The following is a 14,298-nucleotide window of genomic DNA, read 5'->3' on the forward strand; positions in this document are numbered from 1 at the left end:
TTTGGCAGTGGAGTCACTGTGATAGGTCAGAAATCATGAGACATGATGGAGTAATTAGCTCATATAAAAACATTTTTCTTCAGAGACTAAGGACTGCCAATGTCCTGGTGGCATTAGCACAAAGACTTGCTCTTGAATAGAGAATAGAGAGTAAAAAAAAAAAAAACAAACCTAATTTCTGGTGTTACCAAATCTCCTTTAGTAATAAGCCTGTTATCTTTACCTCTCTGCTCAAACACAGAACCACTCCTCTTTGTAAAGCTCTCAGTGTCAGTGTTAGTCATGCAGAAGACAGTACAGTCTGTACTTGTAAGTGTTTGTTAAAAGGAACAGTTACGTTAAACTGAAAATGACTAACATTAGGGCTGCACAATATATTGCTTTTTATCTTTATTGCGATGTCAACTTGCGTGATGAACACTGGGATATTCCACTTTTAAAATACTAATAATGTATTAATTACTTCCTGTCTTTAGGCACCATTTGTTGGCCAATCAGACAGAGCCCTCGCTGTCAGGCATCAGCTGACTGCACATATGCTAGTGAGGTTTATTAGACAAGTGCTGCTGTACTATTCTGAAAAAACTGACAAGATGAGTGCAGACAAAAGTGCCAATGCTAGAGAGGAACTGATGCCTAAAAAAATAGCTCTTCAGCCGTCTGGCAGTATTTTGGATACAAGAGAGACGATGTGGCACAAGCACAGGTATTGTGCAAGTCTGAGTCGGGAACTGAGTACACTTTCATACCTTTATATTTTTCACAGCTAATGTTGTTAATGCCATATTCAACAATGTTATGGCATATCACATATTTTCTTCATATTCTGCAGCCCTGATAAATACAGTACTATTTGCAGTTTGCCACAGATCCAGATTGTTTACTTTTAAAGACACTAAAGTTGACACAACCACTGAAGCCATGACAAGAGGATGGATACAAAAGGAATGACAACATTAGCGTATTTAAATATTTTCTAGCCTGAAGCATTTCTCCTTTTGTTTTTGAAAAATCATTTTTCAGTGGAAATGTGAAGTTGGTAAAGTTTTATAAATGCAATTACAATGCAAATGTTGAGTGGGTACAACAATACACTCTTCAGCTGAGCTCTGGACTGCTGCTTTTTATGTTTATGTTAAACTATTAGTGCTAATTAATGGCAAAACCTTAGAAATTACAAAAAAGCAGTGATTTCTATTACTGCTTTTTGGGTCGGAGAAGATGTGCAAAGAATTCTGATCCTCCTCTATGACCAGAAGTGTGGAATAAAACTTTGAACCTTGCTAACTATCTCTCCCTCTCCTGCTGCCCCCAGCTCCTCCGTCAGTTTCTGTATCTCACCGTCCTGTGCTTCTGTGGGAATCTGGGAGCTGTTGCTCTTGGAGCTGCTCTTGCTCCTCTTGCTGCTCTGGGAGGTGATGGAGGGGTTGGACTGCAATTTCTTGGTGTGCTTGGGTCCCGCCGAAGAGGACGAGGAGGTGGATGAGCCGCCTCTGGGGAGGGAGCCCAGCTTAGGATGCTCATGAGGGCCCCCGTTCCTGACCCCATTGGACTGGAGGGCGTGCGTGTGAGGTGTGTGTGTGTGATGCGGACAGTGCGTGTGAGGGGAGTGTGTGTGCGCATGGTGCTTGGCTCCGTTGCGTAGTTGGCTGCTGGGCTGTGTCCGACATGGCTGGGTGTGGTGGATGGGCGTGGATCTGGCTGATGGTTGAGCTGGGGAGGGACAAAAGAACATTAATTTACAATAGGCTGTGGACAGTAGGCATGTTTAAAATTAATAATGAATTCAGATCAGTTAAGTTCAGATCATTGATGCTGCTGTCGATGTGTTCATGTCATATAATTTCCAAAATAACCTCTACCACCATTAAGGTCGTATCATTGTGTTTAACTGCCCTACAGCTGTTCCTGTTTTGATCATATATATCCTACAGTGACCAACAGTGCTTTCAATGTCTATACAGGCATGTGAGCATTGCTTTGAAACAGACTTAAAAAAGGTGTTCATGAAAACATTTATATAAAACATATGAATAGGACTGAAATAGTGTGTGAGCAGGCTTGCCAACATGTGTGGATAATGCAGCTTATCACTGTACAGCTCTGAGGCAGGGCTCGAGGCACCTTTCAGTGTGCGTGCACACTTGTGCTGCTGCGTCATGGAGAGGGAGGCTCTGGGAAACTAAGTCCAATTACAAAGCCCACCCCAAAAGCAACAGCTCATGGGAAGAGCTCTATCTGACCCCTGATACTACTTGTCTAGACTCTTACACAACTGTACAGAGATGACGGGGGGAAAGACAGCATAAATGAAAGAGTGTTAGAAAGGAAGAGAGGAGTGTTTGTCTCTGAAAAAACTATGCTAACCACCTGAGTTTTTGGAAGAATGCAGTTTTGATACAACATAAAAAATGTCTCTAAACTAGTATTGTCATGATACCAAAATTTTGACTTTGAATTTTGACTGACACCAATACCAATTTTAGTGTCACGATACTTAATACGGAAATTATACTCAATCACATTTTGTTACACACACCCCAGAGTCTACTAAATACATTTACAATGAAATCTTTGAAATCTTCTTTGAAATCTTTTCTTTCAGAGACATCAGGGCAAATTGCCATAAATCTGAGTCATTTACTGAGTCAAATGTTAATATATTATGCAGCCTATTATAGACTTGCCCTGCACAATACACATGTATTATTTGTAAATAGTTCCAAAATTGACAGACATATTTTTTTTTTTTTTTTTAGCAAGGGACACTGTTTTCAATACGGGCAATGTTAGGTCTGTGAAATTGAAGGTGGGAGTGTGCCTTTTTTACTGGCCGTTTTGTGAGACCAGATAGACCCTTTTACTGTTAGTAAACAACAAGACGCCATTCTAAGATGCCTGTTTAGCCTACAGCCCTGCGGTGGTGAGTCGTTTTTGAAACTACGTCATTGTGACAAAGACTTTATATAGCCACTGTAGTGTAGAAAAGACATCTTAGCTGGTAGCCCTATGCTATTTAGCTTAACTGTTTTAAAAAACACCAAAAATGAGGCCCCCAAAATAACTATAGATTCATACATTTCTTATTTTAGAACTAACGTTTTCTTATATGCTTCTCATGCCATTTAGAGTACAGGGTAGGCCTGACATTGACATGCGATGTTAATGATGCACCAACATTACGTATGTCATAATTTAGCAGCTCATCACCATCCTACCAGCTGGCTAGCTAGTTAGCTTATTAGCTAACTTGTAGTGTTTTGTACTCTTTGGAGAGGTCTTGGTGTCTCACTAGTGTGCTTGGCAAGTTGTGAAGTATTACCTCACTTGCTCGACACAGTTTTATAGCACTGTTTGCATTCAGGCTTCGTTATGACAGTAGGTTTACCATCAAATTCGGCCCTAACATTAGGCAAAGTGTTGTAGTCCCACAGCAGACTTCAGCAGCCTGTTTTGTAACAGTACAGGGTGTGGAGGCAATATTTATGAAGACGATATGCTGTTTTTGTCAGCAGCAGAAAAAATGAGGCAAAGACATTGCTTCTCTGTCTCAATCAAAGTTTAAGCTGATGCTGCATTAATGGGGATGAATGCACAGCCACGTCCTCTGATTTGGACCATACAAATGTCCGACTTGGCTATCTGCTAGCACTGCTGCCTGTTGGAGATTCTGCTAAGTTATACATTTCATCCTCTTAACCAGAGATACATTTGACCTACAAGCACTGAACATTGTGAAGTCCTAATACCGAACTGTTCTTAATGAAAAAGTACACAGAGACTGTGCGCATTTGTTCATCTTGGTTCAGTATATCACTTAGTATATTTTACTTCCAAGTGCTATCGAGTACTAACTACTCAACGAGAGAGATGGAGGCAGAAAAACGTACCTCCTCTGCCAAACCAAACACACACCCTGAAAAGAAGAATAAAACGGAGGCCTGGTTTTTATATATTATGGTAGTATTTAATACCATCCTATTGAGGCCCTAAATATTTTCTTGACCTGAAAGCATCTGGTGTCGGGAGGTGTGGTGAGAATTAACGGGGCAGGGTAGAGCACAACAGAGCCACAGAAAATCAAAGCTGTACCTCAGATGCACGCACACACAGTTGCGCTGGGAGGCAAACAGAGTGTGGTCCTGAGCTGTAGCTATGAAACACGACGGGCAATAAAAGCGTCCGTTCGATAACCGCTCGGAGACAGATAACCCATCCAGCCCTGTTTTGATTGGCTGATGGCCGTGGTCACACAACCAATCCAGTGTTATTAAAGATTCTTTCATTCAGCGTTTTCTAACTTTGCTCCAGATGTTTGGCAGGCTGCAGGGCCAGTGTGTGTCTGTGTGCATTAGTGTGTAGGCGTGCATGCATATGCAGGGCCAGTGAGAAAGAGCCATACTTTCTCCTCGAAAGTATGTCAAAAGTCAATACCTGCTGCTCTGCTGTGTTATGTCTCTCTCTCTCTCTTCGTCTTTTCCTCCCTCACTCCATCTCCTCTCTGCCTGTCTTTCTTTCTCATTGCTCTCTCTTTTTGCACAATGCCGTATTTTAACACTCCAAGCTGGCCAGGATGTAGGTCGGTAAGAGAAGAAGCGGATTAGAGAGAGGGGAGGGAAGCTGTGTGCAGTTTTTCAGTATTCCCTCTCGGTCTGTATTGTCCAGGGGATTGTGAGTTGTTGAGAAATTCATACTTCTTGTGAGTTTGTGGTGTGTGTATGTGTGTGTGTGTGTGTGTGTGTGTGTGTGTGTGTGTGTGTGTGTGTGCGAGTGTATGAGAACAGTACATAGGCGGATCTGGCAGAGAAACAGACAGACGGAGAGAGACGAGGAGTCAGGACTGTCTCCAAACAGAGCTTGAGGTTAGACCCACTCACACACACACAAATATATGCATGCAAGAACACGTGCGGACAGAGAAAAAACACAAGGTCCCTTTGTCTGAAATCAAGAAAGTAGGGGAGAAAGATGGAGTGAGAAAGAGAGAAAACAAAGTCAAAGAAATGGGTTGCTGCTTGTGCATATTTGGACCAGGAAGATGCATGGGTGTGACTCATAAACAGAATGATTCAGCAGTGGGAGCTAGTTAAAAATAACAGCAAATAAAGAGCCAAATGACTAACATGATGAGACTGGGAAACCGCAGAGTGTGCGGGTGCGGCGCTAACACAGCGGCATCAACCACTGGGGGTCTTAAGACCTCCTTGATGTGTGTGTATGTACATGTACATCTGTGCAGATGTGTTGGGCCGCTGAGCGAGCACGAGTGAGTCACGATCAGTTGAATGCAGCAGCACACACACACACACACACACACCCCATTCACACACCCTCCACCTCTTCCTTCTCTCCTGGCGTCTCTCAGCTACCCTGTACTTACACACCTCCCTCCCAGACCAGAGATCTGCTGTTCATCTCTCTCTCTCTCTACTTATCCTCTGCTGGAATGAGTCACCAGAGTGACTGTGAACTCTGTCTGTCTCTATTCCAGCTGCTTTATCCTGCCGTCTCCTCTGGTGCAGTTTGTCTGTCTATGTAGGTTAAAGTGTTGAAAGTGTTGAAATGTCTACACTACAGACGTGAGATGGTAAGTCACAGAAGTGCAGAAAAATATATTTTTTCCCCTGAGCAAATGTGCACTCCCACATGCAACTTGATTAGTAAACAACACATGGGAAAAAGGATGAATGGATTGAGGGTGAGTGCACCCAAAAATCTGCCTCCTTGCTCACAATACACAAATGAGCATAAATGCTTTTTTGTCCATATTGAGCACAAATGCTGACCAAATGTTTCCTGCTCTCTAAACACTAAAGCAAATGTTGATTGCTTGCAGTGTAATTGTTTTGTCACTGAAGACATATGACATTAATGATGAAAATAAAGAATGATGTGGGCTTGGCTTGATTGGCGCAAAAGAAGTTCAGTTTCAAAATATTTGCACACCATTTCAAAATCATGTAACCATATTGAAGTGCCTGTAAAACATTTCGCCCTGTCTCCCAGAGACATCTTACCCACTGACTCCGCTCTGGGGTTTTTCTTACAAAACTGTTTTTAATTGTGAGCCAAAAGTGTCAACTACCAACACTGTGAGAATGGGAAAATGATAAGTTGCTGCTGCAGCTTTCAATGAACTTTTCCCACATTTTTGGCTGCTATACAGTGCTCCAACCAACGCTACAGTGTTAATGAGGCCTGTTTAGTTGCACCCGCTCGCTGTGTTGAAAAAGCACTGTGAACACAGAGTTAAGTCAGATGCACAAGCTTCAAAATTAGGTGTGAGTCACGAAATTGTGACTCACCTTTGGCTGAAATGAAAGGTTCATTCTTGTTACTTTAAATTGGGGAGAAAAAAAGCCATTTGTCTAGAGCAGTGACACTCCATTTACAGTCTGCGGGCCAAATGTGGCCCACGATAGGGTGTGTGGTGCCCTGCTGTCCATTTTCTAATTCATCATGAAAAACTGTGCAATTTTTTTTGTACTTTGGATGTAAATAAGATTCCGAAGTGCTGAGAAAGCATCAAAATAGAGCTTTATAAAGAAGTGCCAGGAGAATCCCTTGCACCCCCCTAAGCCCCTGATGTCCTTAAATCTTATAAAAGCACCCATGTACACTTGACCTGTGTGAAGCTGTTTCAACTGAATTTATCTCTTTTATTCATCTTATCTTGTCATTTTGAAAAAGTGGCCCCCGGGCAAAGCAAGTTGATTATCCCTGGTTTAGAGTCTCACCACTTTTACCACACAGTCCCACAATCCCACCATTTAAATGAAGACAGCAGAGTTTAACAGAGCACCTCTGTTAAAATTCTTACCACAACTTTTTAGTCATAGAAGTCCATTTGATCTTTTTATTTTAACCATAGCATTACTCATACACTTCTCTGTCAAACTTGTGTATCTGGCTGTGGTTGAAACCAATAACTGATGGATCACTGACATCAGTGGTGCTCCTACATGCACTGTGTGTTTGTGCCAAAGCCTGCAAAACCTGCCTCACCTTATCTGTGGCTACCAATAGAAAGCTTAAACCTTTTCCTAGTGGGCAGTTAACTTACAGAACATACAATATGATGTGCATACAGCGTCACAATAAGGAAGGTTTATGCAACAGACAAATCTAAAGACAGAGGTACAACAGGTAGGTCTGATTTCATTGTGAGTGTTACTGTGTTAAAACGACATGTTTCAGTTGCCTTTCAGGTTCAGTTGTTGGAGCTTGTTTCGGCCCCTGAGGGTGTACTCGAGAGCTGCACTTCTAGCAAAGGACAGCAAAAAAGAGTTAAGTATTTGAGGAACTTTTGAACTCAATCAATCCTTATGATAGCAAACAATCACCAGAAACAGAAAATAACAGGAATTAGCCTTTAAACAGTAGGCGTATTAACCACACACACACACACAAAAAAAAAAGTACGATTATGACAGCACTCTAATTTGACTTTTTAATATTGCCACAAGGACGTTTTGGGCAAGAAACCCTACTTCAGTGTGTATTCTGGCAATTCCACCTATAGGGCGTCTTGCCCAAAACGTCTGTGTAGCAATATTAAAAAGTCAAATTGGAGTGCTGTCCTACTCTTTCTGTATTTATTATCTACAATATGGATCCAGCACCAAGTCTTAAAGGTCTTATCCTGAGCTGAATGTGTTGTGTCTTATTTATTTTGCATTAACCACAAATCACTGAGATGCTCTCTTTCACTATAAAGTGTTGACATACAATAAACTAAATATGATCAAACTACCTCAGCACTCAAAGGGTCGGCCCATATTAAGTTGACTGATGTGTTCGTGCCTGCACATGTTTGCGGAAGAGCCGCCTCTATACCAGAAAAAACACAGCTGTGCATGGGCATAAGTCTTTTGTATCTTGTTTTGAACTTTGCCAAAATACATTTCTTTGTTTTTGTGTTTGACTAAAAACATGAAACATGACATTAGCTGACGCAAAACAACAACTTGCCCAATACCCAAAAGTTCTGGAAAAACTGTTCAATTTTTCATGTGGTTGTTTGACATTCAGAAACACTATTTATTCCCTTAAACCCAGCTGCTGGAAAGGCATTTAGGTTCACTGTTTTTTTGCAACATTTGACTCATTTGTGTGAATTTCACCTGACAAATGAATGGAAACAGTGCGCAAATATTTCAAGGAGAGAGTCAGGGCCTGTTTTCTGAAGAAAAGAGGAAACAGCAGCGGAGTTGCAAGAACAACATGACACACAGCAACACTAAACCCTGACCTGAGGCATCAGCCAGCCACGTTGTTCACACATGACCCACCACTACCCGCACAGCTGGACTTTCCAACACTGTGTCACCCTTATCTGACAGTAAAATATTGGTTTAAATGTGACCAACAAAGAGATGGTAAGTTCAGAGGAAGACAAGAGAGACTGAAAGAAAAGGAAGGAGAGAATTAAGGCAGATGAACAGAGATGGAAAACAGCTTCAGCACAGTGACTGGTCTCTAATTAAAGGCAATGTCACAGTCCTGTTAGATTTCCCACCAACAACACACTGCACACTCCTCCCCTTTGATGACAAGATAATAACAAACAGCCCCACTCAGCACTTCCCTTACACTCCATGCCCTCATTCACACATGCATAACAAAGAACTGTCTTCTATCTGGTTTATGTCATGACCTCGTTCAGTGAAAAGATTTCAAACTGATAAAAATAAACAAAGTGAACGTGTCATAAATGCTACTGTGATGCTGTCAGTGATGAATTACATGTGTCAATGTTTCCTCGAGAGTCCAAAAGAGTGTGAGCAGTTAAACATCTGTGAACATGTGTGTCCTGCTGCGGCCGTGACGTCAAAGACGGCAGTGTATTCATGACATCACTGACAGGGATGTGTGTGCTTGTGCGTGCGTGTTCGACTGGGGTCATAACACACACTCACATATGTTAACAGCTCTCTCTGCACATTGTTCTCAGACAGCTTGTCATAGGCCCAGGGCCAGACGCATTCTATAGCTCTGATGTCATCACTGCGAGACGGGGCATACGGGATGAGGAGCTTTTCTGTTTTTGCTTCTGTTTCCTCACCCTCTCACTCGCAAACACACTGGCACACACATTCACAGATGTCACGCAGCCATGACCTCACCACAGACCTGAGTCACAGCTATTTTGTCACGTCTTCATGCTCATTTTGAAGCCAGAGGAACACAAGATGATTGATTGATTGGTTGCAGATGACACAGACCATATGTTAAACTGCACTCAGGCTGATAGTGGCTTATGGGGTTCAGAGATGATACACAAACCAACTGTTAAGCAGACAAGCACGCATATTCACCTGAATAATGGGTAAAGTTTTGAGCTCCCACTGTTAAGTTTGTGGTTCAAGTCCAGTGAACACGTGTGATTGTGTAAGTTGCAGAAGGAGGAAGCTATGGATGAAGGGAGGAGGCACATGAAGGCAAATGGAAAGCCAGTGAGGACTGGTGTTCATGGCGGTACATTTTGTCCGAGCCTACTGTAGTTGCATAACCTTCCCGGCACAGCATATGGAGCTGGTGGGTTTCATAGATTTTATTGGGATGTAAAATAAAGCAGAGAGAGAGAAAGAGGCAGAAAGAAAACCTAATCCAAACATCTCAGCCTTCCAGCCTGGGCTTGAAATAGACACAGTAGACAGGACAGGTAGAGGCACAAACATAGACGGAGACAGCAGACATTCACACACCTACTCAAAACGCACTGCATTCACCTACTTATCCATTTCCTGACCGAACTGCTAGTTATTTAGTTACCGCAAACTAGCTATTACCACGGGGCAGGTTTGTGTGTTTGTGCACGTCACCCACGGCTGGCCCTGGATTCCAGGAAAGAAATGCTAGTTTTCTAGCACATGCTCAGATTTCAGCTTACTCAATCGCACCCCATTCACTTACACCATCCCTCCTCGTCTTTGAATGACAGGAAAGACAGATTTAGACCGCTGTAGGGCATTTAAAAATTTTACAGTGCTTTTAGGTTAGAGGCAAAGCATCCAGACAACTTACAGTTTTGTGGGTGTTTATTATTGTGAAGTTCGGTCTTCTAAGTGAATAAATGACATAGCAGAACTAGTTTGAGGATTAGGTCGAGATTCTACTTATTTCAAACTGGAGTGAAAGCAAGAAAAATATATGTGGCGGGGTAATGACATAGCACACTTGCGTAACCTTTGGCTTAGCTACAGAGAGTTGGAGCGACTGCACATCAAGGAGAGTCTCTGGCTGAAACATAACCGTGGGACTTGTAATATGAGGGAGGGAAATGGGTGTTGGCGATTGGTGATATGACTCTGGAAGGAGAGCTTCCAGGTGTTGCGACGCCCCTCGCCAGCAAACTGAGGTGGAGAGGTGCTGATAGAGTGTAATGAGTGGACAGCTGGGGATTTTGGGAAGTAGTTTAGACTTGGACAGCTGAGTGTAAATAAAACACGCACAATACGAGACACTTTGGTCTCTCCTCCAGCAATTTTCTTACTTCAGTACAACGGCCAACTACAGTAGCAAATTCTATGTTACAGCAATGAGAAATGTTATTGGAGTGGATTGGGCAAAAACAGTTTCACAGATCACAGTGTAGAGAGCCCAGCTTCTGGTTTCTGTTACAGAAGTAAGAGAACCTCACTGAAAATCACACTGACATTTGTAATAATGCAAATGACTAAGAATCCAGCCCTGGAACAAAACCATGCTCCACTTTATGCTGTGTGGTTTAATCCATATGTCTAGACCAATGACTGGATATAAAGATGGACAACGTGTCTCCAATTCCTCCCAGTGTACACAAATGAAGCCAAAATATCCAGGATACGGCTGCTGCCAACTTGCCCTGATGACGTCATTGGGTGCCAGAGTCTGTGCAGTAGTGATCTTTGGTGTATCAAGTTCCTGCTGTCTGACCAATCGTGTGCAGCTACACTGATCGCAAGAACACTGATTGGCAAACACAGCTGTCAATCATGATGGCACACCCTCTCTTTATACCATCAAATAACTAATTAAAACAAAACTAATCAGAAAAACAGACACTTGAACATGCATCAGCCTGATAAAAAAGTACCAACAATGACTAAAACTATTGTTGGGAAAGATTTATTTGACATGTACCTTGAACTTTTAGTTTGGTTCATGTCCCATGGCAGGGTTTGACCCATACTGCAGCTGGCCATGAGATGTTTTGGCTTCACTTCAGGGGAGCTGTCACATTATCTATCTTTATTTCACAGTCAATAGTGTAGACAGGGATGGCAAGGTTTTACAAAATGATGTAATAATGTTGTTTATTTCATATTTCTGTTCTAAGCAACCATTACCAAATACCGTTTCTCATAAGCCCAAGACTGTTGAACACGACAAGCTTGACAGACTGAAGCTAGTTGAGTGGTGAGCTGTGTGAGGGAGGGACAAAGAGCACAGATGTTTTTTTCAGGCATTTTTCCCTTTATCTTTCTTTTTTCATTTTCCCCTCATTTTATCTAAAAATAGAGTAGATGTGAAGGGAAATGAGGAGTGCGAGTGATGAATGACATTTAACAACAGTCCCCAACTGGACTCAAACCACAGATAATGTGATGACTTGGCTGCCATCTTGAACTCCATGGTGGCCAAGATGCCAGCATAGACACTTTATACAGAGCAGAGATTACAGCTTATGTTGGGACAGTGATATTAGTGACATGAATGTGGGTGGATATCATGGATAACAGAGGGTGTGTTGGAAAAAAAACATTGGCTTTAGTTTTTATGAAAGCTCAAAAATAAATCATTGTTTAAATTCTAATAGCATGTGCTGTAGTCGATACTCATCGACTATATCTTAGAATACTGATAGCAAACCCTGGAAACACATCTGAGTCACTGATTTACAGAGACTAGTGCAGACAACTTGCCTGGATGTCCCTAGATCTCTATCAACCAAATCTGATAGCCTCTTCCATACATATGTGCTCACTTGGCTTGATTCAGTTTGACTCCGCACATCATCTCAGCATGACAGGGATTTGCATCTCTATACAATAGGGTTACCCACTTAAAGGTGTATCTTTAACTAATGATGTTAAAAGCATGGTGCTCAGTAAGGCTGTTTATTTTTGTACTGTGCAACAGTTGTTGTTAGCCAGCTATTTATCATCATGGATTTTCAGGCTTGAAAAACAGAGACTAGATGACAAAAGATTATTTAAACATGTCACTGAATCCTTCCTTCATGATGACAAAGCCCAATCTCAAGTCACCATTACCTGTTTGGAGGCGGTCTTGTGTGCTTTGTCCAAACTCTGCAGATTGTAAGGGCTAGGTTTTGTTTAGAAAATTACGATACCATTATGAATACCATTATCCTTAAGGTTATACAGATACCAATAGAGTACTTCATTTGATATCCATAATGTAAATGGAGTGTAGTAAACTGCCAACTGCCAACCCTGACAATACACCGTACTCAACCTTATCACACCACAGACTGTATGGGCTGTAGTTGCTGCTGCGGGAGTGTGAGCTCCAGCACGGACTGACAACGCTGAGCTGTTTTGGTGTCGGAGGGAGTTTGTTGGTATCCTTTATTGGCCCAGTGTTAGACGTTAGCCACTGCTGTTTTGTTAGCTTGTAACTACTGGGCAAATGTTAAAGTGACTGTTCGCCTTAAGGAGTGCATCTCTGAGTCTTCAGACATGAGCAACAGATATTTTGCTGATGCGACTGGTTGTAAGGACTGTACAGGATCAGACCCTGAGGGCAAAAAGGATCAAATGCAGGTAGAACGTAAAATACTACTTCAACCAGGTCACTGAGGTCGATGCCTTAAAGGTACTGACTACAGATATCCTGCCCTGGAGATGGTCCATCTCAGGTGTGACCTGGCACAACTCACTAGCTTAAACTAATAATGGAAACGCAAATCAGTATGGCATGGTTTAGACTCAGCATGGCCAAAAGTGCCAATGGCAAAGCCCTAAGAGACTTTTTTCGGGATATTTATTTTGATTTGATAAATATGAAGATGTCCAGTGAACCCTTGATAATTAAAGGAGACAGTGCCAATCACACTCTCACCGTTATCATGCAGATACCCTAACAATCCCATTCTCAACAACAAACAGATAACAATATAAGAATAAACAGCAGAGAAACAGAAGAAAGTGGGAAAGAGGAGTTATTGTATTTCATTTCAAGCGTGGAGATTTGGGTGCTTGTGTTCAGAAATCAGAAACATAACCTACTTAGCTGACAATGTAGATATTTCTGTCTGTGTGTATGATTACCTGACCTATTTCTTCAGGGTGTGTAAATGTATTTGTTAAAGGTCAGGACAATGTGACTCATCAGACCAGTGATCGGTAATGGAAACAAAACCCTCCCCGCCCTCTGTGTGTGTGTGTGTCTATGTGTGTGAATGTATGTGTGCGCGGGGGTGCTATTTACTCACATGTGACACTCTTGCTGGGTGTCGTAAGCTCTGTGTGCAAGAGGCCGCTGCTCCACTTGTCTCCATCATCGCTTAGCAACCTTTCTGGGGTGCCATTTAACCTCAATATGAGGGGCTCAGTATAGGTGTGGGCCACATCTGAAAACAAACAAACAAATGATACACAATTATAAAACTGCTTTTTGTAAGACCACAAAGTTTTATGTTTATGTGAAGTCTATTTTAAGGTTCACGTTCCCAGTTTTCCGGAATGAGTAGCTGCTTTCCATGTGGATATTATCAGGTACCCGCGGCAAGCTGTTTTCCCACTTGTAGTAAACTTGTCTACTCCCATGTCATTTCCCATCCACTAGCACTTAATTAATTTAAACAGAGTAGTTCTGCTGACTTCAACAAAGCAGAAGATTTTGTCTGTATGTCTGTGCTCTGTCCTGAACTTGCATCTGGAAGCAGTTAAATCCAACCCCTTGGGACTGTTTAGGGGTCTATGTGCATGCTTGTGAAACCTGAAATCTGTGTGGGTCTATGCATGTGCTAGGATGACTGTTTGTGTTTGAGAGTGGATGTATGTGTGTTTAAAACAAGCACGTAAGAGGACGTACACATAATATACATACAGTAAATATATGTCTGGGTGTTTTTATGTGTTCACCGGTATCATGCGGCGCTCTAATGAAGCTGTTATTATGCACACACACACACACACACATACATACACAGAGGCCTTCAAAGCAGGGCAGGCTTGGGCCTCTGAGAGGTGCAGACTCATTCCTGGGCAAATGGGAGCCAGCTGGGTTTGATAAACACACACACACACACACACACACACACACACACACACACACACACCAAACCGC

General features: G+C 42.2%; 1 protein-coding gene across 3 annotated transcripts in view; it reads right to left on the bottom strand.

Moving 5' to 3' along the window:
* mdfi (MyoD family inhibitor) overlaps positions 1 to 14,298 on the bottom strand; it is a 39,254-nt gene that overhangs the window by 5,920 nt on the left and 19,036 nt on the right. For all 3 annotated transcript variants that reach the window (XM_049584304.1, XM_049584323.1, XM_049584314.1), the window contains exons 3-4: positions 13,442 to 13,579; positions 1,342 to 1,713 (exon numbers count right to left, since the gene is read on the bottom strand). In XM_049584304.1, coding sequence (XP_049440261.1) covers positions 1,342 to 1,713; positions 13,442 to 13,579 — 510 coding nt within the window. The remainder of the gene's footprint in view (positions 1 to 1,341; positions 1,714 to 13,441; positions 13,580 to 14,298) is intronic.

The sequence above is a fragment of the Epinephelus fuscoguttatus genome, linkage group LG1 (assembly GCF_011397635.1).
Source record: "Epinephelus fuscoguttatus linkage group LG1, E.fuscoguttatus.final_Chr_v1".
Taxonomy (NCBI): Eukaryota; Metazoa; Chordata; class Actinopteri; order Perciformes; family Serranidae; genus Epinephelus; species Epinephelus fuscoguttatus.